The sequence below is a fragment of the Anopheles arabiensis genome, chromosome 2 (assembly GCF_016920715.1).
Source record: "Anopheles arabiensis isolate DONGOLA chromosome 2, AaraD3, whole genome shotgun sequence".
NCBI classification, from domain to species: domain Eukaryota; kingdom Metazoa; phylum Arthropoda; class Insecta; order Diptera; family Culicidae; genus Anopheles; species Anopheles arabiensis.
In genome coordinates this window covers 57,991,686-58,015,552 of record NC_053517.1, presented here as the reverse complement: position 1 = coordinate 58,015,552, position 23,867 = coordinate 57,991,686, and the positions used below count along the sequence as shown (strand labels likewise).

General features: G+C 40.8%; 1 protein-coding gene across 2 annotated transcripts in view; it reads right to left on the bottom strand.

The window, feature by feature from the left end:
- The window catches only part of LOC120894611 (serine/threonine-protein kinase fused), a 30,543-nt gene extending 11,304 nt beyond the window's left edge, over positions 1-19,239 (bottom strand). The window contains exon 1 of one of the 2 annotated variants that reach the window (XM_040297322.1): positions 18,953-19,239. In XM_040297322.1, the coding sequence (XP_040153256.1) occupies positions 18,953-19,063 (111 nt within the window). In that variant the 5' untranslated portion in view covers positions 19,064-19,239. The remainder of the gene's footprint in view (positions 1-18,952) is intronic. The other variant, XM_040297321.1, reaches the window with a different exon arrangement.
- Between the last annotated feature and the right edge of the window lie 4,628 nt (positions 19,240-23,867).

The following is a 23,867-nucleotide window of genomic DNA, read 5'->3' as shown; positions in this document are numbered from 1 at the left end:
ATGCACGCATCAGAATCAAACAGTTTTGGGGTTCCCGCACGCACACACACACGCGCACGCACGCATGTACTAGTGATGGGTAACCAGAATCGCACCCACGGCTCGGAATCGCTTCCGAGCATTGCTACTCCGGCTCCGATTCCGAAAAATTCAAATCGTCGATTCCGCCCGGAGCCGTCGGAGCCGTCCGGAGCCGTCGGAGCCGTCCGGAGCCGTCCGGAACCGTTGGAGCCGTCCGGAGCCGTCCGGAGCCGCTAGTCGGCAGCTGGAGCCGTCGGAGCTGTCGGAGCCGTCCGGAGCCGTCGGAGCCGTTGGAGCTGTCCGGAATCGTTGGAGCCGTCGGAGCCGTTCGGAGCCGTCGGAGCCGTTTTAGCCGTCGGAGCCGCTAGTCGGCAGCTGGAGCCGGTCGGAGCCGTCGTAGCAGTTGGAGCCGACGGAGCCGGTTGGAGCCGTCCGGAGCCGACGGAGCCGACGGAGCCGTCCGGAGCCGGTCGGAACCGTCGTAGTCGTTGGAGCCGACAGAGCCGTCGTAGTCGATGGAGCCAACGGAACCGGTTGGAGACGTTGGGGTCGTCGGTGCCGTCGAAGCCGACGGAGCCAGTTCGAGCCGTAGGAGTCGTTGTAATAGTCGGAAGTCTTCTGAAGCGCTTTAATTTCCCGATATCAGCGATGATTTCATTTAAAAAACAGCTTACGAGTAAAAAATAGTCTTCTTCATTTATTGCTCTGAAGTTTTTTTGTATTTTTTTTAAACAATAAAATCAAAAACAATTGTTTGCTCCGTATATCTAGGGAAAAATTATGAATCAAACTATTATTGATCTTTATTTTCATAAAAGATGGACGGATGATTGATAGTTATATTCTTTGTCTTGTCCATGTGCCATCATGTTATTCGGTAAAAAACAAGTGCGGCCTAAACCATACACGTTAGTCGATGTAAACAACCGTGCAAAACTGCCATAATTACGTTACGTTGTTTCGTATTTTATCAAACCCACCTCCCGTCATAGTTCTATTGCTCCTTGACCTCCTAATTTGATTCATTTTTTTCCTATATATATAGGGAGCAAACAATTATTTTTGGCTTTATTTTTGAAAAAAAAAAAAAACACAAACAAACTTCATATCAATAAATGAAGAAGACTCTTTTTTTACTCGTAAGCTGTTTTTTACAATAAAATTATCACTAATTTTCTGATCTTCTGATTTTCTAATTGATCTTTCTGATTTTCTAATCTGATCTGTTCGATTTCAACATATCCTATCCTGTCTACCGATCCCGTCTTCGCTCCTTTTCCGTACCATAAACTCCTTCCAACTCCTTCGTGAATAATTGTATACTATAGTCAGTAAGCACTATTGCTGTAACCCAACGTGGCCGAGCAATTAATAAAACAAAAAATTAAAAATTAAAAATTAAATATCGAGAAATTAATGCGCTTCAGAATGCTTCCGACTATTACAACTACTCCGACGGCTCCGACGGCTCCGACGGCTCCGGACGGCTCCAACGGCTCCAACGGCTCCGACGGCTCCGCCGGCTCCGGACGGCTCCGGCTGCCGACTAGCGGCTCCGGACGGCTCCGGACGGCTCCGACGGCTCCAGACGGCTCCGACGGCTCCGGACAGCTCCGACGGCTCCGGACGGCTCCGACGGCTCCAACGGCTCCGGACGGCTCCGACTGCCGACTAGCGGCTCCGGACGGCTCCGGACGGCTCCGAACGGCTCCGGACGGCTCCAGACGGCTCCGAGGTCGGAGTTTTGCACCTACCTTCCGGAACCGCTTCCAATTTTGGCGGAGTCATTCGGAAGCGATTCCGGATTTTTGTTGAATTTACCCATCACTAGCACCCCCGAACGCGCGTACACGCACGATCGATTTCCGCTACCTTATCGGTAGAATTGCTGGCTTAACTTGTAGCGCATCCTCATCCAAAGCACCGGGAGGGGAGGGGAATCGCGGCATGATAGAGTGGACGATCACTTTCCCCGCGCTGTGTGTGTGTGTCGTGGCCAGAAAACTCGAGACAAATTCCGGCACATTGAAAAACATATATTTTTTATTGCCACTATACACCGTGCTACATGATGTTTAGAAGGTCGTTGAAGCATCAAACATGTTCAGATTTCAAAAAAAAATTAGATCAGTGTTAGACGTTCTCGTACGCTTATTTGAAATTGGCTTCTTCACCCTCGATTGGCACGGGCATTAAATGGCCTCATCTGCAGCGGCATGAAATAAAATAAACCATCAATACACCGATAACACTTTAAATCCCAAAATGAACCAGCTTCTCCCGCATCGTCAAGGTCACACACGAATAAATAAATGCTAATACCCACCAATTACAATACACAACCGCAATGTACATATACACCAACGCATACACACAATCAGCTGACGGCGAAAGGCACGGGCTGAAGCGCAAGTATAAGGCAAGGCAGGGAGGGGAAGGGAGTTAGAGGAAGAGGAGGAGGAAGGAATGGGCGCCAATATTTTTGAATTTTTCGGCCGTTTTTTTGCTCCACCGTCTGAAATAGTTCATCCATTCCTTCAACAGATGGCGCTCGTTCCGCACCTAAAAACTGCAATAAATACGCTGGCTATCGTAGTTTTGGCTGAAGTCTAGCGTAATTTTTTGCGTATTTTTTGACACAAAACGACGCAAAAAACTACGCAGAAAACTGCTCAAATTTGCGCAGCGGGAGGCATGATAAAATTCTCTGAACGCCTTGATTTCTTCCGTCGCTTTGCGCGGGCGCTGTGAACCAAATCTAAACTATCTCCTGTAAATAAATGAAAGATGTTATTTTCTCGTGCTGTTCCTCATGGGACAGATTAGCTTCCATCTACGACAACCCCCCCCCCCCGCTCAACACTTCCAAAGCCTACCGAAAACTACCGAAATAATCTTAAACTCCTACCGAAAACTACCGATAAAATTTTGATGCGCCTACCGAAAACCGCAAAAATAATCTGGCCACTCTGATCGCAATCCATGAGATTGGATCGCAATCAACTACAGTGGAGCGCCGTTTATCCGGGTACCTTTTATCCGGCTGTCCGTTTATCCGTGCTGTTGAGAAATGACAGTTCTATACAATGGTGACATTTCGTTATGAGGAGGATATTTGAAAAAGCGGTTAAAAGAGCATATTGTCATAACAAAAGACCCTATAATTCAAGGCAAATTTCAAATATTCTTGTGGAAAAAGCATGAAGTTAATTAAAACTGGGTTATTTTTATCAAAAAATAAGATAATTTTCCAAAAACTAATCAGGAATTGGAGATAAAATATATCATTTGACTCATTATCCGTGTTATTCGCTTATCCGTGCGAGGTCAAGTCCCGAGAAGCCCGGATAAACGGCGCTCCACTGTACGTCTGAATCGTTTGCAGCTACGTTTGGATCGTTTTCAGCAACGTTTGGATCGCTCTCAGCTACCTTTGGATTTAGCGGTAGCTCGCGTAAATCTCGTTGCGGCGCAAAGTTTATTTGGTGACTAAGGAAAGAACTAAACAATTAATGCATTCAATTGTAAAATCTTATCGTATTTTATACGAAGCTTACATCACTATTCATACGTTTTTGATTATTAGGCCAAGTTTTCCAAACAAACCAGCACAATCTTCTTTTTTTTAGCGTAACGACCTACGTGGTCATTCAGTCTTGTTCAGGGTTTCGAGGTATAGTCGGATATTCCATCTTTAGAATGGAGGAAATCTGTTCTGATGCGTAAAAGCAGACAAATCTGTCAAATGTTGTTCATAGCTTAAAAATTAGTTTTTAACACATATTCTTAATTGGGTTCAAACATAGGCGATTTGAAAAGCAACAATTTCGTATTGTTCTGTTATGAGGAGAATCGTGATGTACGCCGAATGGTCACTAAATAAACGGTGCGCTAAAACGAAATTTGCGCGAGCTACCGTAAAATCCAAAGGTAGCTGAGAGCGATCCAAACGTTGCTGAAAACGATCCAAACGTAGCTGCAAACGATTCAGACGTAGTTGATTGCGATCCAATCTCATGGATTGCGATCCATAGCAACCGGATAAAGATTCAGAGGAAAGTGAGAACAGGTGTAATTCACCTTCTTAATAAACACACCTTGTGGAATACCCAGGTATGCTGGTTGCCAACTTAAGTGATAAAGTTTAAAATAAATCAAAATAAAATACTTACAGACTGTTTAAAATTAAAATTTATGCAGTAAAAAATCAGAAATTAAAAGTTGCTACGGAAAATTTCAGGTCAATAATAGCAATGAATCAAAAGTGATTTCAGTTTAAAGTTAAAAAAATACCCGGGTATCCGGTGGCCAACTTAAAGGTTAATGCAAATTAGGGTTCTGGATTTAAGGATTTAAACTTTGTTTACATTTATTAAATTTGTTCAGATAATTTATATACCCCATTTTTTCGATTAAATATTCTTTAAAAATATTTTTTTGACTTTGCGAGTTCTTATTAAACATTAGAACATGGATTAAAGTGTGTTATTTTGTTTTATTCAGTGAATGTATTCTATAATTCATTGTGTTTTCGACATTTTTGGAGATAAAAATTAAGAAAACATTATTTTTTTCAATTTTCACATTGATCCCTACCAGCATTAAACGGCTTTGAAGGCATTCAGAAGGCATTTAAAGCTTTAGTCGCCTTAGAAGGCGAATTAAGATTTCAACCGAAACTTTCACGGCTGTAACGGGTTCTTTTCGAAATCTTTCAACTTTTTGATTCAAGGAGAACAGATAGCTTGCCGCCATCTTAGCTTGTTTATATACTGAATTTGCACCTTTATTAATGTAACTTCCAAATAGAGCAGTGACAACACTTTTGGTTCCGAACCGAGAAAGCGTGTATTCAAAACCTGATTTTTATAATCTTTTTTCTGTGTTTTTTTTTTCTTTTTAAATTGATGTTTTCTTACTTTAATTAACATAAACAAAATTTATGTGAAGCAAAACTAAAATGATACCTTTTTAAAAAACATAATAATTACACTATGTTCACCGTTCATTACCAGAATGGGAGAAATATGTATTTAGCGTTTAGTTCGATTTTCTTTATTTCCACTTTTCCAAATTGGTCTGCTCTCAAAATGGGCGCCAAACAGATTGGTCGTTCACGCCAAGGAACTCTGACAGCTCTCTTGATGACAGCTCGTACTCTGCGTACGAGCCACGCGAACTGCACAGTGGGCTGCTACATTACTCCCCTTCGAGACTAGGATACGTACTGTTGAAGATGGGTAGGAAACACCACTCTTCGGCCTGAACGAGTGGTCCTAGTCGGTGGTAACTCAGAAGAACTGGTAGGTGGAGCAGGAATACTTGCAGAAGATTCTTGTAGGATGTGGGCTGGTTTGAGGCGGTCTATTGATATAGATACTGTACGACCTTTCACGTTGACCTTGAAGATTTTTTCTGTTCGATCCATAACCTCATAAGGCCCTTCGTACGGTGGTGAAAGTGTTGGTCGTATGGAATCATTGCGAATAAAGACGAATTTACATGATTTTAGTTCGGTGGGAATAAAAATGTTCTGAGAACCATGCCATGATGTTTGTCTGGGGCGTAATGATCGAATGGCATTTCGTAAATTAGCTACAAACTCAGCTTCATTTGTTGTTTCGCCAATATCGTTGAAAAATTCAGAGGGGATACGAAGTGTGGTACCATAAACCATCTCAGCTGGTGATGCTTTAATATCTTCTTTGTATGTTCTTAAGCCAAGTAGTATCACTGTTCATTATCGTGGCAGAGAAGAGCTGCTTTAAATGTTCTATGGAATCTTTCGATGATTCCATTGCTTTGAGGATGGTATGCAGTTGTACGCAGGTGAGTTGAACCTAACAGACGGTTGAATTCCAAGAAGAGTGATGACTCAAATTGTCTACCTTGATCAGAAGTAATATATTTGGGTACGCCAAAACGCGCAATCCATCCCGAAACTAGAGCATCAGCTATTGTAGCAGCAGTCATGTCCGGAATAGGTAAAGCCTCTGGCCATCGAGTAAATCTATCGATTATAGTCAAGCAGTACCTATTTCCTCTGCTGATTGGAAAAGGACCGACTATGTCGATGTTAATATGGGAAAATCGATCGTCTGGAGAAGGGTATTGGGATAATGGTGATTGAGTATGCCTTGATATTTTTGAACATTGGCATTGTATACAACTTCTCGCAAAGGCAATGCTATCTTTTCGAATATTTGGCCAAACGAATCCTTCGGTCATCGATTCGGCTGTGCTTCGTGTCCCAGGATGCGATAAATTATGTATCGCTCGCAGCGCAATATTTCGAAATGATGGTGTGACATACGGCCGGATACGATTAGTAGAGCAATCACAATATAATTGTGTGTTGCTGCCTGGAATCTCAATTAATTTTAATTGCAGCGACGATTCAGTTGTACCTTGCAATATCTGGCGGAGTTCCTCGTCATTTTTTTGATCATTTGCCAGCGCAACAAAATCCATCGAAGGCAATGTGTGTATAGCTGATATGCGAGACAGCAGATCGGCGACGATATTTTCTGTACCATTTATGTGGCGCATGTCTGTAGTTATTTGGCCTATGAAATCTAGTTGACGGGCTTGCCGATCAGAAACTTTGTCGAGTTTTTGGCGAAATGCATATATAATGGGTTTATGATCAGTGTAAATATGACAGCTGCGCCCTTCCAGCATATACTTAAAGTGACGCACTGCCAAATATATTGCTGATAATTCTCGATCGTAAGTACTATACCGCAGCTGCGCTTTATCAATTTTTTTGGAAAAGAATCCCAGGGGTTGAACGTTTCCCTCCACAATTTGATGTAATACAGCACCAGCGGCAATGTCTGAGGCATCAACCCAAAGAGAAAGCTCAGCAGATTTAGCAGGATGAGATAATAAGGTGGCTTGTGCGAGTTGTTGTTTACATTGATCGAAAGCTGCAAGAGTGTTGTCAGTCCAGGACAAAGGAGAGCAGTCGTTTCGTTTATTTCCCGGGATCATGTTCAATAATGGAACTTGAGCTTCAATTGCATGAGGAATAAACCTTCGATAAAAATTGATTATTGCCAGGAATCGTTTAAGTTCCTTTACTGTCGACGGAAGGTTAAAGATTTGCATGGTACACGATCAGGTAATGGGCGAATTCCTTCAGCAGATACAGCATGACCCAAAAAATTGAGCTTATCGCGACCAAATTCACAATTAGCTACATTAATGGTCAGATTGTGTTCATTTAGTCTCTCAAACAACTGTCTCAGATGTTGTTTATGTTCATCTGGAGAATTGGACGCTACAAAAAAGGTCGTCGACATAAGGGAACACAAACTGTAAGCCACGCACAACTTCATGTATCAATCGCTGAAAGGTTTGAGCCGCGATACGCAAACCGAACGTCATGAATAAAAATTCGTACATTCCGAACGGCGTCGTAATAGCTGTTTTCGGAATATCATCCGGATGTATAGGAACTTGATGAAATGCTTTTTGGAGATCAATTTTAGAAAATATGCATTTACCTTGTAACATTGATGTAAAATCCTGGAGATATGGCAACGGATATCGGTCCGGAACAGTTTGAGCATTAAGAGCACGATAGTCTCCACATGGTCGCCATGTTCCATCTGCTTTCTTGACCATGTGGAGAGGGCTAGCCCAATTGCTGCTTGATGGACGACATATTCCCAATTTCATCAAAAGTTCGAATTCGTTACGGGCTGCTTCGATTTTTTCTGGTGAGTCTTCGAGGTCTAGCATATACAGGCTGGCCAGTCGTTTCAATTCTATGCATAACGGAAGACTTCGTTGTTGTACCCATAGGAGCGAGGTGTGTTATTTGAGGAAATTCAGTTAGTAAATCTACAAAAGGCGACGCCGCGGAAAAAGTTTTCACCGAAATGTCAATATCTCTGGTAAGAAAACCACGTGACTCTAAATTGGTAGTGTTGTCTATGAGGCGGCCACATTTTAAGTCAATAAGAAGATCAAACTTCCGTAAAAAATCTGCTCCGATGATACCCGTTGAGACATCAGCAATGAGAAACGACCACACAAATTCACGACGAAGGCCGAGGTTTACTTTCAGTAACACTTCACCGTATACTTCAATAGCAGTTCCATTAGCGGCGAACAATTGGATGGACGAAGGCTTTACTCTGGCTGATTTTAATCCTTTTGGAACGACGGAAACATCCGCTCCAGTATCGATAAGAAATTGCATATTAGTAGAACAATCTGCAATTTTCAGTCGACAGATTGTGGCTGCCGAGGAAAGTTCGCCATTTTCCTCCACAGCATCAGCAGAGTGGCGTCATTGCTGGCTGGAAGAAGGCCAATTACCTACAGAGCAAGGTGCGCGACATACTCTAGCATTACTTCCGTAAGTACGATGATACCAGCATGGCCCATTTGATGTGTCTCTAGCGCGATCAGCATCCGTACTACGTGCGCGAGAACGGGATTGACCTTGGGGGTTATTAGGATGGATCTTGTCGAGTCGTTTCGATAATGCGTCGATTGCCAATTTAAGATCCTGAATCTGTTGGTCACTCGATGTTACATTGAGAGCAGTTGTAGTTGTTTCCTGACCGATAGAGCTAATATTTCGCAAGCTCATAGATTAGAATAATGATACTGATGCTCCTGTGTCGACTAATAATATAGATGTTTTAAAACTCAATTTTATTTTTATGTAATCAACTCCATTCAAATCTAGCGAGTATATTGGTCTAGAGTCTGAGTTGATTCCTTTTGGTCTAAAAAATTATTTTCATTTTCCTGTACTTGAGCTGTAGTATGATATACGTTTCTGGATTGTTGCCCTGTTTGTCGGTTCGTTATGGCCCTAGGATTTCTATTTGGCCTGTTCTGATAGCCATAATTATTGTATCTTTGATTTTGGTTGTATCTATTATTGCCACTGCGGTTACTATTTCTTTGATTGCTGTTGTAGCCATCGTTGTTATGATTGCGGTCATTGAAATTGTTGTTGTTTTTGTGATTGTCATTGCTTCTGTATGATTGGTTTGAGTTACGACGGTTATTATACTGATAATTCCTGTTCTGTTGTCTATAATTATTGAATCTATTATTGTTATATGAACCCTGGTAAGCAAGTACTTGAGCTTTGTCTTGCCTAGATTCGCATTCGTCTACTACTTTAGTGGCTTCTTTTATAGTTGTAAATTTTCCAATGGTGAGAGCAGTTTTAGCATCTCGATTTGACACTTTATCTATTAATGAATTAATTCCTTCTCGAATTGCGAATTCGTTTGCTACTTCGGTTGGAATTTGTTTTTGTAGGTAGAGAACCTTCAATTTTTCTGTAAGCTCTTCTATCTCTTTGCAAAGTGTTTGTGTATCCTTAGTTTTTAATGATTTCATGTTAGCTATTACTTTGCTTGGTTCTACCTGTTCCTCACAGCGTGATTTTAAATCTTCTGCTAATTGCTGTACTGTGGTACATATACATATAACATGGCGACCGTGAATTTTAAGCTGTAATCTTCGGATGTGCAAAAAAAAAAAAAGTGATGAATGAAACCCCAAACACGGACAAAAAGTGCAAAGTGGAAACGTTTTATAAAAATCGCAAGTGCTTCTGAAATGACTTGGAAAGTCATTCATAGATTCTTAATAGCATCAGCTATAGTCGTCTTGTCAGCGGCATCACCACGCGAAGCGATTACTGCTGCTTGGGCGTGAGCAGGAAGTCGAGCTGCCCATAAGTCTAGCAGCAAGGTGTCCCCTAGAGAATCGCCGGCAACTCGCTTCATCTTCATCTCGTTAAAAAGATGGCTAGGCTTTAAATCTCCAAGGGGCATTTCAGACAACACACGATGCAAACGCCGCTGCTGGCTGTCAGCAAAATGTACCGTCAGCTTTGATTTGATATATGCGTATTTTCTACTAGTTGGAGTATTTTCGACAATTGTGCGAAGTTCACCATGTTTCTGCGGGAGAACCTGAGCCATGACGATATTGTACCGTTGAGAGTCATGTTGGGCGGTGATTTCAGATGCAGCAAACCAAAACTCAAGGGACATAAAATATGCGTCAATGTTGGTGTCGGCCATAACTGGTGGGTTAAGACGCGGGGTAGCAATTGCTGCAACAGCCGCGAATGATTATGATGATGATGCTACACTTTCACCAGCATAAACATGCTGAGCACACGGTACAGCTGCGTTCTCGTTCTCCATTGTTTGTATTCGTTCGTAATTGTGAAAAATATTGACGGATCACGTCGGGGTCACCACTTTAGCGTTTAGTTCAATTTTCTTTATTTCCACTTTTCCAAATCGGTCTGCTCTCAAAATGGGCGCCAAACAGATTGGTCGTTCACGCCAAGGAACTCTGACAGCTCTCTTGATGACAGCTCGTACTCTGCGTACGAGCCACGCGAACTGCACAGTAGGCTGCTACATGTATCTCCTTTTTCCTTTTATTAGAGTTATCGAAATGAGTTTGATATATTGACACCTTTCAATGAGTTGGTCTTTAACAACCGAATAATGCAGACCATTTTTAATAGAGTGAAATAGCTCAGAGCTTAACGCAAGAGAACATAACACGTAAATCGTGCTATCGAATCTCACGCTCATATCAGGGAACACTACAACAGTGCTGCCGAAGACACTTGTAAGGTTTTCTTTTGACAGTTGCAATTTCAAATTTCAAATTGAAGTCGAAATTTTTCATTGACATACAGTAGAACGTCGATTATCCGGGGACGGATTAACCGGCGGGCGGCTTAACCGTGCGCATAAATCTGACAGCTGTTCATACGTACGGCGAAAGTTTGCAGCGATAATCAATTGGGTAACCAGTTTCTTGTGCAGCTCTGTAGTGTCTAGGGGTATTTTCGAAATTCATTTTTGTTCATGAACAGTTGTTAAACCTACAGTTATTGATTAAAATAATATTCTACTATCGATTAATCGATTGATTCTAGGTGAATTAATAATAAAACTGGTGAATTTCATATGTTTTATATGCGTTTGACATTTCTTGGACCATTATCCGTGCAAATCGATTAACCGGCAACCGTCCGGTCCCGATCTGCCCGGATAATCGACGCTCTACTGTATTTCAAAGGCATTTAATTACTGCTTAATGCACTGCTGATCGCCTTCAATTCGCCGGCGATTACAAGGCGATTAGAAGGCATTTAACACAAATTTCCGGGTAGGGATTCCTTATTATCTACGAGCCGGATGGACAATTTACGTGTGATTAGAACTCATACTCAAGGTGTGTTTATTTAGAAGGTGAATTATTAGCGCGTTTGCCGGGCGCCATCATTGAGTATTGTTATGTCAAATCGCATACAAATTTCTATACCCCCCTCCAGCCCTTTCCTATTTTAACCTTTAAGTTGGCAACCGGATACCCGGGTATTTTTTTTAACTTTAAACTGAAATAACTTTTGATCCATTACTTTTATTGACCTGAAATTTTCCGTAGCCTCCTAACTTTTAATTTCCGATTTTTTGGTGCATAAATTTTAATTTTATTTTTTTATTTTTTTAACAGTCTGTAAGTATTTTATTTTGATTTTTTTTAACTTTACCACGTAAGTTGGCAACCAGCATACCCGGGTATTCCATACATTTTGTATGGAGAATGACGTTTCTATTCTTCCTCTTTTCGTATTTTGCTTATTTTCGAGTCAAATTCAAGCGATTCCAAATTTCAATTTGACCGTTATTTTTATAATAAAATGAAAAAAAACTCAATGAATAAATGAAATAGAAGAGAATATATGGTCGGCATTACTTGCTTACACCATTAAAATATAGAAAGCATTGTTTACCTATGAAAATCGTTAATTTTTTGCATCAAAACGTGTGGAATACCCGGGTATGCCGGTTGCCAACTTACGTGTGTAAATCTGGTTGGCAACTCTACGGTTAATACCGGAGCCCCCAGTATTGTTATGTCAAGTTGTGAAATGGCATTTTGCTCTGAAGCACTTCACCTCCTAATATCCAAACACCTTGCTCATACTCACATGATTTTAAATTTTGTGCATAAACAAATCATGAAATCTTTTGTAAATATATCTCATTTTTTCGATAAAATCAATAGACACACAAAAATGCACATAATAACAAAGAACTCTGTTCTATTTGCTAAGCTTTGTGTGCGGAAACCAATGTTTAACGGTTCTAAAATGACGTAAAGTCCCTCAACTATAGCGACCCCCCAAAGGCCCTTATCCACCACCTAATATTTTTAATAATAAAACAGCGATTGGCCGTCTGACGCAAGGTGGATTAAAAATATCAGGTGGTGGAAAAGTGCCTTTGATCAGGTGGGGGTTCGCCATAGTTGAGGGACTTTACGTCACTTTAAAACCGTTAACCAATGGTTTCCGCACACAAAATATCGCAAATAGAAAGGTTGCTTGAATATTAAGTGCATTTATGTATGTCTATTGATTCTATCGAAAAAATGAGATATTATAACAAAAGATTTGATGATTTGTTTCAAAAATCATAGAAATAAGTGTTCTAATCTCACTAAACTCGTCCATTTATCTCGTAGATAATGAGAAATACATGTGAAAATAGGAAAAATAAATGATTTCTTCGTTTGAATCATCAAACATATCGAAACACAATTAATTATATAATAAATTCGCGAAATCACATAATGTAACTCACTTCATTCGATGTTTTATTGTAAAATTACAACTCGCAAAGCCCAAAATATATTTTTAAAGTATACTTAATCGAAAAAATGTAGAAGATAAATTAAAAGAACCAATTAAATAAATGTAAACAAATTTTGAATCCTGGGGACCTTACGTCAAATGACGAGTTGTCAAAATGCACTAGATTCCACCACCTGATATTTTTCCACCATGGTCTGACGCAAGGTGTTTTAAAAAGACAAGGTCAAGGTGGAATCCCGCTGCGCAGATTCGAGCAGTTTTCTGCGTAGTTTTTTGCGTCGTTTTGTGTCAAAAAATACGCAAAAAACAGCGCTGGACTTCAGCCGAAACTACGATGGCTACCGTATTTATTGCAGTTTTTAGGTGCGGAACGAGCGCCATCTGCTGAAGGAATGGATGAACTATTTCAGACGGCGGAGCAAAAAAAACGGCCGAAAAATTCAAAAAATATTGGCGCCCATTCCTTCCTCCTCTTCCTCTCACTCCCTTTCCCCTCCCTGCCTTGCCTTACTTGCGCTTCAGCCCGTGCCTTTCGCCGTCAGCTGATTGTGTGTATGCGTTGGTATATATGTACATTGCGGTTGTGTATTGTTATTGGTGAGTGTTAGCATTTATTTATTGTGTGTGACCTTGACGATACGGGAGAAGCTGGTTCATTTTGGGATTTAAAGTGTTATCGGTGTATTGATGGTTTATTTTATTTCGTGCCGCTGCTGATGAGACCATACGATGCCCCTGCCAATTGAGGGTGAAGAAGCCTATTTAAAACAAGCGTACGAGAACGTCTAACACTAATCTAATATTTTTTTAATTTGAACAGGTTTGATGCTTCAACGACCTTCTAAACATCATGTAGCACGGTGTATAGTGGCAATAAAAAAAAATTTTTTTTTTCAATGTGCCGGAATTTGTCTCGAGTTTTCTGGCCACGACACACACACACACGGACACACACACTGCGCGGGGAAAGCGATCGTCCACTCTATCATGCCGCGATCCCCCTCCCCTCCCGGTGCTTTGAGTGAGGAACCAGCCTTTCTTCCGATAAGGTAGCCGTAATCGATCATGCGGGAGGGGGGTGGGGGTTGATGGGGGGTGTGTGCTCGCCTGCGCGCTTTCGTGGGTGCGTGCTCGCGTGCACGCGTACGTGCATTCGTGCATGCGTGCATGCGTTCGTGCGTGCGCGTGTGTGTGTGTGTGCGTGCGGGAACTCCAAAACTGTTTGATTCTAATGCGTGCATTGTCACCGGCTGCGTCTACACACTCCATGCATTCTTAGAAAACGCACTGCACGCCGCCCGATCGATTACCGCTACCTTCGACACAATACAACCATTTAATTGGCACCACCATCTTTGCGACCGGTTCTGCTGTTGGGGGTATTAAAAAGACAAACGATCGAAGCAAACGTGCGTCTGATATGTAGCACATTTCTTTCCAATTCAGCTAGCGGATGCAAGTGGAAACAACATTTTGAATTGAATCCATACAAAAGAGGATTCTGGATTTGTTTATTACGGTGCGCGTATGGTGCTGCACATGTCCGTCCAGAATCTGGTGGCTTGTTGGTTTCGAGTCGGTATCATGACTCCGTGCGACCGGCACTGCCTTGGAATGGGTTCGGATCGGTAGGTTCATGTTTTGGTCGATTGCATTCCGTGCATTTGTCGCGTCACAGCGGTAACACGGCAGCAACAAAGATAATCCAATCTCTTCTCCGGGTGTGGGCTGTTACGCTATGTTATTCCTCTTCTTCTTATTATTATTATTGGCGTAATGGCCTACGCGATCATGCCGGCCTTTTCAGGACTTGAGTACCACGTAGCCGGATAGTCAGTTCTTGCTACGGCGAACGGTTCATACGCGGTTAGAACCCACGACGGGCATACAGATGTGCGGAATCATGGCGGTGTCGCGGGCCCGCTCCTATCCAGCGGGCAACTTGCATACTGCCAAACTGTATCCTGCCCGATGCATACGCTGCAGGCAGGGGGAAGGATGCAGCTCCACAATAAAAAAACACCGTCATGAACACCTTCCTTTCTTTGACCGATGGATCATAACATTCCGGAAGAAAACACATTCGGCGACAGTTGTGCACACACACGCACACTCACACCCATGCGCATACGACTTAGCATATCTGTGCAATCTACAACATATAAAAGGAAAATCATAGTGTCACATAAACTTAAGCTTTATGTAATTTGGTTTAAGCTTTCCTATGCACGGCCATGGCCACCTGTCTTGCGTGCGCTACTTGGAATTAGGGTTCTGCGCGTTGCACAGCAAACCCTCCAACGTGAACTAGCGATTCCTTAGTCATTTGTACATTGCAACGATTGAACTCATTGCGCTTTTTTGGTTTGATTTGTGAAAATGCAACTTCATCGCCGCAATGTTTGTTAACGGTTTTTTTGAGCGCCACAACAGCTCGCGAGCATTGACCATACGCGTGAAAGAGATAGCGCTATGGAGGGAAAAAGCACGGACGACGACTGACAGCGATTGGCCGTCTGACGCACCAACACATCCAAACCTTCGACAGCGCGCTCAGGCGAGGGGTATGAGGCGGTGCCAGGGACGGGTAGCTCGAAACGCTGCTTGACAAATTTGCCGTAGGAGGGAAAAAAGCATGAGAAAATGCGCGAAAGGGAATGATTTCTTCCGTCGCTTTGCACAGGGGGATGTATAATGAGGTGTAGTTATAGCGGTTTTGGCGATCCCCCCCCCCCCCCTGGGCTCCGATTTTGACAGATGGTTTTCCGCTTGTATATGTATTGATGGATTGTTTACGTTTTGCATGGTCAATATTTGGTGGAGATCAATTTGGGTGAATATTTTAGTGTATTAGAACACTGCGCGTAATTTAAAATGGAAATTTTTCTTTGAGAACTTGAAACGTTCGCCAAAAGCGGAAAACTAACTGTCAGTTTTCTTCGTCGATTCTTTTCCCATCTAGCTGTCAAAACGGGCTTATAACTTGACCTGATATCTTTAGGGTCCTTGGACAAGGTGAAGTTGTTCAGAGCAAAATGACATTTCTCGGCTTGACATTACTGTTCCGGAAGCTCCGGTATAAAAATCAGGAAGAGCTGGTACGGTGTAAAGAAATTTGTATGCAGAGAGTGACAGATGTCTCCCACGATGTCGCCCAGCAAAAGCGATAAAAATCAATCTTCTAAATACATTATCCTTGGTCTGACGCACCTACAAATCGATACCTGTCACAGCGAGCTCATGCGAGGAGTATGAGTCGGTGCCAGGGCCGGTAGCTCCAAATTTGAAGTTGGAGGGAAAAAGAAGGCATGAGAAATGCCTTGTCATGAGAAATGGCATGAGAAATGATGATTTCTTCCGTCGCTTTGCACAGCGGGGTGCCAAACTCATTTTATCAGAGGGCCGCAAGTACAGGCGTCCCCCGAGTTACGACCCCCTCGAGTTACGACGATTCGCAGATACGACGATTTTGATTTTGACAGTTAAAAGTTGTCATTGACAAGAAATTTATGTATTTTTTTGAATATCTGGGCTGATAACCGTTGTACATACATTTCCAAAGATTTCACAACTACCCTATCTTGAATAACTATATTATGTACGGTTTTTTAAATATAATTATTTTATTATCGAACATTATTTTAAATAAAATACACAATATCATAAATTCCAACTCTTCAACTTCGGTTATAAACTTTATATTTATAGATATTCGACATACGACTTTTTCGACTTACGCGTTGCTTTGGGACATTTTTTCGGTCCCAAATACAGTCGTATCTCGGGAGACACCTGTACACACAAATTTTTCTCATCCGGCTTCAGCAAAGTTTTTTACTGAAACGGTTCAGTAATAGAATATTTTACTGATTTTCAGCATAAATGTCTTTTTTTTACTGATTTTCAGTAAAACAATTTACTGAATGCATTTCAGTAATACACATATTAATGAAAATCAGTAAAATAAGTGTCAAATTAGTCGTTTCACTGGATATCAATAAAACAAATTACAGGCGGTCCCCGAGATACACGGTTAATGGGGACCGAAAACACCCGCAAAATACCGCGTATCTCGAATTTCCGCGTAAGTCGAATCTCGTGATTTTCAGCTATATTATCACAAATTTTCGTGTAATTTTGCAAGTAGGGGGTGGTTTTAGTCACTTTATGAATTATTTAATATGATTCTGACTGAATATAACAGTTTTAAACCTTTTGAAATAGTTTTAAACATTCGATCAAAATGGAAATTATTTGGCAATTTGCAATTGATGTGTCAAATCAGAACAATTTGCTCAAAGAATTGTCAAATTTAGAAAACCGCGTATCTCCGAATCCGCGTATAAGAGGTACCGTGTATCTCGGGGACCGCCTGTACTGAAAATGTAGCAATTCATTTTGTCAAATCGACCTGTGAGTCAGAACATCAAAACAAAACAATGCGGTAACCACTTGCTCGTGATGTGCAAAAAATTGATTTTGTAGGCGCTTACAGGCACCCTGGTGAAATTTCAGGAGATATTTCGGCTTACGGGATTAATTTAAAACAATTGGCAGCCGTGTTGGTGTGTAAAATGTTTGCTACAATCCACTGTGCTTGCTGAAATTGGGTGGTGTCTGTGAGCGCTTACTGAACCATCTACAATTGCGGCGGCAAAATACAGTATAAAAACTGTATAAAACAACACAAAACATGTATGAACAATATGAACTGAGCGACTCAATTTAAAAGAAATATTTCGTCATTTTTTAATCGCTACCAACTACAGTCTGTTCCCGAGTTAATCGGTTCTCGACATACGCGGATTCGGAGATACGCGGTTTTCTAAATTTGACAGATTAAATGTCAAATCAGTACAATTTGCGTCAAGTTCGGTATAAATTGCATTTATGCTAACAAATTGAAACCGCTTAAAAACCAGAAATATTACAATTTTTTGCACGAATCATATCAAATAAATGATAAAGTGTATAAAAGTACTAAATTAAATAAAAAACTCTGAGTAATCAATAGTATTTTAGTCAAAAAACGTGAAATTCGACATACGCGGATATTCGAGTTACGCGGATTCGTCGGGAACGCAGAAACCGCGTAACTGTACGTAAAAATCAGTAATATGAGAATGGCTTTACTGGGATTTCAGTAAACGAGCTGTCATTTTGGTGAACACTGGACATTACTGAATGATTCAGTAAAGCAAGTGTCTGTGCTCCATCGCATGCGATTTTATCGCACGTGCTGTCAAACGCTTTTTCGTATAATATTGCAATTATTAGGATGATTTTAATAATATAACGATTATGAAAAATTAAGTTGAGATTGTTCCTACAAAACACCACACATTTAGTTTGACGGATAAAATCGGATGCGGCGTCCGACCAAATCAAAAATCGACGAAATCGCACGTCCGACGTTCTCTGTCAAATCTCATATAAAATTTTGACAGGCCTTTCGATAAAATCGCATCCGATGGAGCACAGACACGGGCCTAAATATTATTTTTACTGAAAGGATTACTGAAACTTCAGTTCAAAAAGCTGCTAGATATTTCACCTGTCAAATAAGTCATTTCGTTGTATATTTCACGCTGTAACCGGTAACCGTCTATCTCGGGGACCGCCTGTAACCGTTCAAATAGACATAGAGCGAAAACGGCGCGCGCGACGAAAAATAGCTCAAAATTTGACTCGGTGTAGATCAAAATAGCTCATTTGACTCAGTCAACCAACTTGTTTTTTTATTCGATAACACACAAAAATAGGTTAAAATGTGTTCAAATCTATTTTTAGCGTTTGGCACTAATCTGGCTTGTAAACAAAGTAGATAATTCGATTATTTCGGATGAAACAAAAATGTCGCGCGAGACAAGTAGCTCTGTTTGCAAAATTGAGCTACTTTTTGTCGCGCGCGACGTTGTCGCTGTATGTCTATTTGGACTGTAATTTTATAAGGAGTTCGATGGGTTCGCTGCTGACGATTGGCATGTGTAAACAGGGGGTAAGGGCTGTTCAGCAATTCACCTTCGCATATTCATACACCTTGCTCTTAGGAATTCATCGACCTGTGTCTTAAACGGAATTCCCTTGGCAACATCAAGCGGATGAGAAAAATACTCGAGAAAGATTTGCCGAACTGTCCTAAATTGTTTAATGTGTTAATTAAGCCGAGAACTTTCGATAAGGAATCGTGTCGTAGAAATGCATTTGCTGCACCTTTTTTCTATTTTGAAATTATGGATCGATTGTTGACACATACGAACTTACCTTGTTTATGATTTTGATAGCCACTGTGTCGCCTGATGCTTTCTCAACAGCTTTATAAACTTTTCCAAATGAACCTTCTCCAATGAGATCGCTAAGCACATATTTATTCATGTTTTGGCTGTATTTCTTGAGTGTTATTTTAATTATGATGCAATATGTTTTTCGGATTGCTGATTCCAAATCGTATTGTTCACAACAGCATATAAAAGTGGACTGTTAAGAAACGAGGTGAAGTATTAGCCAAAATCGGGTTGGCCATCTTGGATGTCTGTTGACAGAAGAAAGGCATGGAAAAATCATTAAGGGCGGTGGCAACGCTGATCCGATGCGATTTTATCGGACGCTTCTGTCATACGCTATTTCGGATCTTATTGCGAAAATTTGAATGATTTGAATGGTTCAACCATTATACTTAACTAATTTCATATTGTTCCTACTTAACCTGCATTATCACATTGCCCGATATAATCTGTTGCGCCGATCCGACGGAATGAATTTTTTTCGATTCCGTCGTACGACGAAATCGCGCGTTCAACGTTGTCTGTCAAATCCCATTTAAATCTCGTCCGATAAAATCGCATCGGATCAGCGTTGCCACGGCACAAAGCCCGTGTCTGTGCTCCAACGCATGCGATTTTATCGCACGTGCTGTCAAACGCTTTTTCGTATAATATTGCGATTAATTCAAGGTGGAATGTATAATGAGGTGTAGTTATAGCGCTATTGGCGATTCCCCCCTGGGCTCCGATTTTGACAGATGGTTTTCCGCTTGTATATGTATTGATGGATTGTTTACGTTTTGCATGGTCAATATTTGGTGGAGATCAATTTGGGTGAATATTTTAGTGTATTAGGCCGCAAATACACGACGCGCGTTTCCGCGGGCGCGTTCAAACGCGTATAACAATCCAGCCATAGAAATGAAATGTCATTCGAACGCGCTACCGCGGAAACGCAGAGATGCTCAGCTGGATATCTCTGCGGAACTGTTATACGCGTTTGAACGCGCCCGCGGAAACGCGCGTCGTGTATTTGCGGCCTAATAATATAACGATTATGAAAAATTAAGTTGAGATTGTTCCTACAAAACACCACACATTTAGTTTGACGGATAAAATCGGATGCGGCGTCCGACGAAATCATTTTTTTTATTGCGTCGTACGACGAAATTGCACGTCCGACGTTATCTGTTAAATCCCATATAAAATTTTGACAGGCCTTTCGATAAAATCGCATCCGATGGAGCACAGACACGAGCCTAAACCCTTAAACCATTATTATTAAAAGAGGCATCAAAACATTTGGAGAAACATTCAATAAATAATTTACAATTTTCTTGTTATTTGTGATGTGTTCTTGTATGACCAGACCGATTTATCATTTTTTCACAATAAACATTTAAATCGTTAAGGGCTCTCAGATTTCAAACTACCTGTAACGAACTTTTGGCTACTTGTCAAATCGTTCTTCATTACTTGACATCGTTCCTACACAGCCCTTGCTCTAATACGGACGTCACATGAACCGTAAACTTTGGCGTAAACTGGATTTCAGCCATACAACCCTGAAATCTTTTGACATGAAGTTTACGCTCTCCCATACAAATCAAGCGTAAACTTTTTGAGTTTACGCCTCGTGTGACGTCCGTATAATGCTTTACAACGAGACCATGATTCCTCAAGAAATTTCATCGTAGACGTCAAAGTGGGTTCATTATACAGGTGGGCTTATCCCGAACAATTTGACAGCCGTGCTGTAGAAAAATGAAAACGGATTGACATGACCGTATTAATACACGATGCGCAATCTCAGATTGCGCATATATTCGTTTTATCTAAACATAAGTCATTCCGCGCAGCCAACCCTGAGCTATAAACGTCATTTCCATACATTTTCAGATTGCGCATAAATTTTCAAGATTAGGGTAAGGGCGGTGGCAACGCTTTTTCGCATGCGATTTTATCGGACGGCCTGTCAAATTTTTAAATGGGATTTGACGGATAACGTCGGACGACGAAATCGCACGTCCGACGTTATCTGTCAAATGCCATATAAATTTCATCCGATAAAATCGCATCCGATCAGCGTTGCCACCGCCCTAAGGCCGCAAATACACGACGCGCGTTTCCGCGGGCGCGTTCAAACGCGTATAACAGTTCCGCAGAGATATCCAGCTGAGCATCTCTGCGTTTCCGCGGTAGCGGGTTCGAATGACATTTCATTTCTATGGCTGGATTGTTATACGCGTTTCCGCGGGCGCGGAAACGCGCGTCGTGTATTTGCGGCCTAACTGTACCAGTTTTCGGCAGGCTAGTGCAGCACTTTCACAAAAATTGCAGACACATCAATATTTTTCATTATTTTTCTTGAAAGTGTTGTTATTCTGGTTGATAAATTGCAGACACATCAATATTTTTCATTATTTTTCTTGAAAGTGTTGTTATAGTATATTACAATATTTTTTATTTGCCGGTTCAAAGCCCTTTTTCATAAATATTCGTGAAAATGCAAATATTAATTTTGCTCCTATTTTCGCCAGTTTGTTCCTATTTTCGGCAGGCAGTGTTCCTATTTTCGGATTGACATGGCCGTATTAATACACGATGCGCAATCTCAGATTGCGCATATATTCGTTTTATCTAAACATAAGTCATTTCGCGTAGCCAACCCTGAGCTATAAACGTCATTTCCATACATTTTCAGATTGCGCATAAATTTTCAAGATTAGGGTAACTGTACCAGTTTTCGGCAGGCTAGTGCAGCACTTTCAGGCTGAATATAGACGAACCGAGATCATCGCGGTACCGCGAAAATCGCGTATGACTTGAGCTGTCAATTACAGTGGAGCGCCGTTTATCCGGGTACCTTTTATCCGGTTTTCCGTTTATCCGTGCTGTTGAGAAATGACAGTTCAATACAAAAGTGATATTGCGTTATGAGGAGGGTATTTGAAAAAGCGGTTATAAGAGCACATTGTCATAACAAAAAACACTATAATTAATGGCAAATTTTAAATATTCTCTTTGTAAAAACATGAAGTTAATTAAAACTTAGTTATTTTTATCAAAAAATAAGATAAATTTCCAAAACATAACCAAAAATTGGTGATAAAATATATCATTTGACTCATTATCCGTGATATTCGCTTATCCGGGCAAGGTCAAGTCCCGAGAAGCCCGGATAAACGGCGCTCCACTGTATGTTATAAAATCTGATAGATAGGCGAGATAATCGCGGTTGGAACCATCCGAGGTCTGGTGACGATTGAATGTGCCTAGAAATATTTTTCTATCAATTTGCGAATTTGTGAAATTATTTATATCACATAGTTTATGCAAAATAAAAAACAAAACTCATTTCTCGACACGACTTTTCACACAAATCCGCCAGAAAAAGTAAAAATAATCGGTTCGCGCTACTGCGAAAATCTCAGCAATACCGAAGTTGGGTATCTCTGCGAAACAGCAGGCGTGATTGGAGGCGCGGAAGATTTGACAGCCCAACTGTTCTACAACTGTTATAAACAAGGCGCGAATTTCGCGGTACCGCGACGATCTCGGTTCGTCTATTTCCAGCCTCACAAAAATTGCAGACACATCAATATTTTTCATTATTTTTCTTGAAAGTGTTGTTATTCTGGTTGATAAACTATCAAAGTATATTACAATATTTTTTATTTGCCGGTTCAAAGCCCTTTTTCACAAATATTCGTGAAAATGCAAACATTGATTTTGCTCCTATTTTCGGCAGTTTGTTCCTATTTTCGGCAGGCTGTGTTCCTATTTTCGGCAGCGCGAATACGGGTCAGAAAATGTTTTTATCAATGTAAATATGTACAAAAAAATGTTTAAAGCAATTTAACACTCTTACTTTCCTAAGATTGGTGTTGAAAAGCATTTTAATTATTAATTTTATGTTGCTTATTTTGGCCCGTTTTGACAGCCATTTTGATGCGACGTTTAAACAGAGCAGCCATTGACGAAAATTGACAGTTTGATGGTTATAGCGTAGGCGAACTGGCTTACATATATTTATTTTTCTCTTAAGTTAGTGCATTGTTTGTCGTAAATTTGGTGATATTTGGAATAAGAAAGGTCTTATTATGTGTCGACATACGCATTGTAGTGTTCTGATCAAGGTGGAATGTATAATGAGATGTAGTTATAGCGCTTTTGGCGATTCCTCCCTGGGCTCCGATTTTGACAGATGGTTTTCCGCTTGTATATGTATTGATGGATTGTTTACGTTTTGCATGGTCAATATTTGGTGGAGATCAATTTGGGTGAATATTTTAGTGTATTAGAAAACTGCGCGTGATTTAAAATGGAAATTTTTCTTCGAGAACTTGAAGCGTTCGCCAAAAGCGGAAAACTAACTGTCAGTTTTCTTCGTCGATTCTTCTTCCACCTAGCTGTCAAAACGGGCTTATAACTTGACCTGATATCATAACGGTCCTTGGTTCTGATCAATTTTAAAAGAAATATTCAGCCAAATCCAAGGTGTGTTATTGTTCCGAGTTTCGACAGGAGCTCACAACATTGAGCTGTCAAAAATGAACATTTACTGTGTACCTATTTTCGGCAGCATTTAAAGTGAAAAATAATTTGTTTATCGTGATTTCAAAATTCCGAACAAGTTAGAATATATTAAATAAGTATAAAATCTTTAATATACACCACTTTTGTATTGTTTTACTGTTCTGATTCTCTTAATCACAAAACCTGCCGAACGATTTGCTGACAGCAAAGCTGCCGAAAAAAAGGCACAATTTATTTGATATTTAGGAAAATACGTAATGAAATGGTGTGAAACTTCGTATGTGAATATCAAATAAGTACAGTTTCACTGCAAAATTGTATTTTGTGAAATATTTTACCGCATTTGTGCAGCATTTCACGTTTTTAGCTATCTAGCC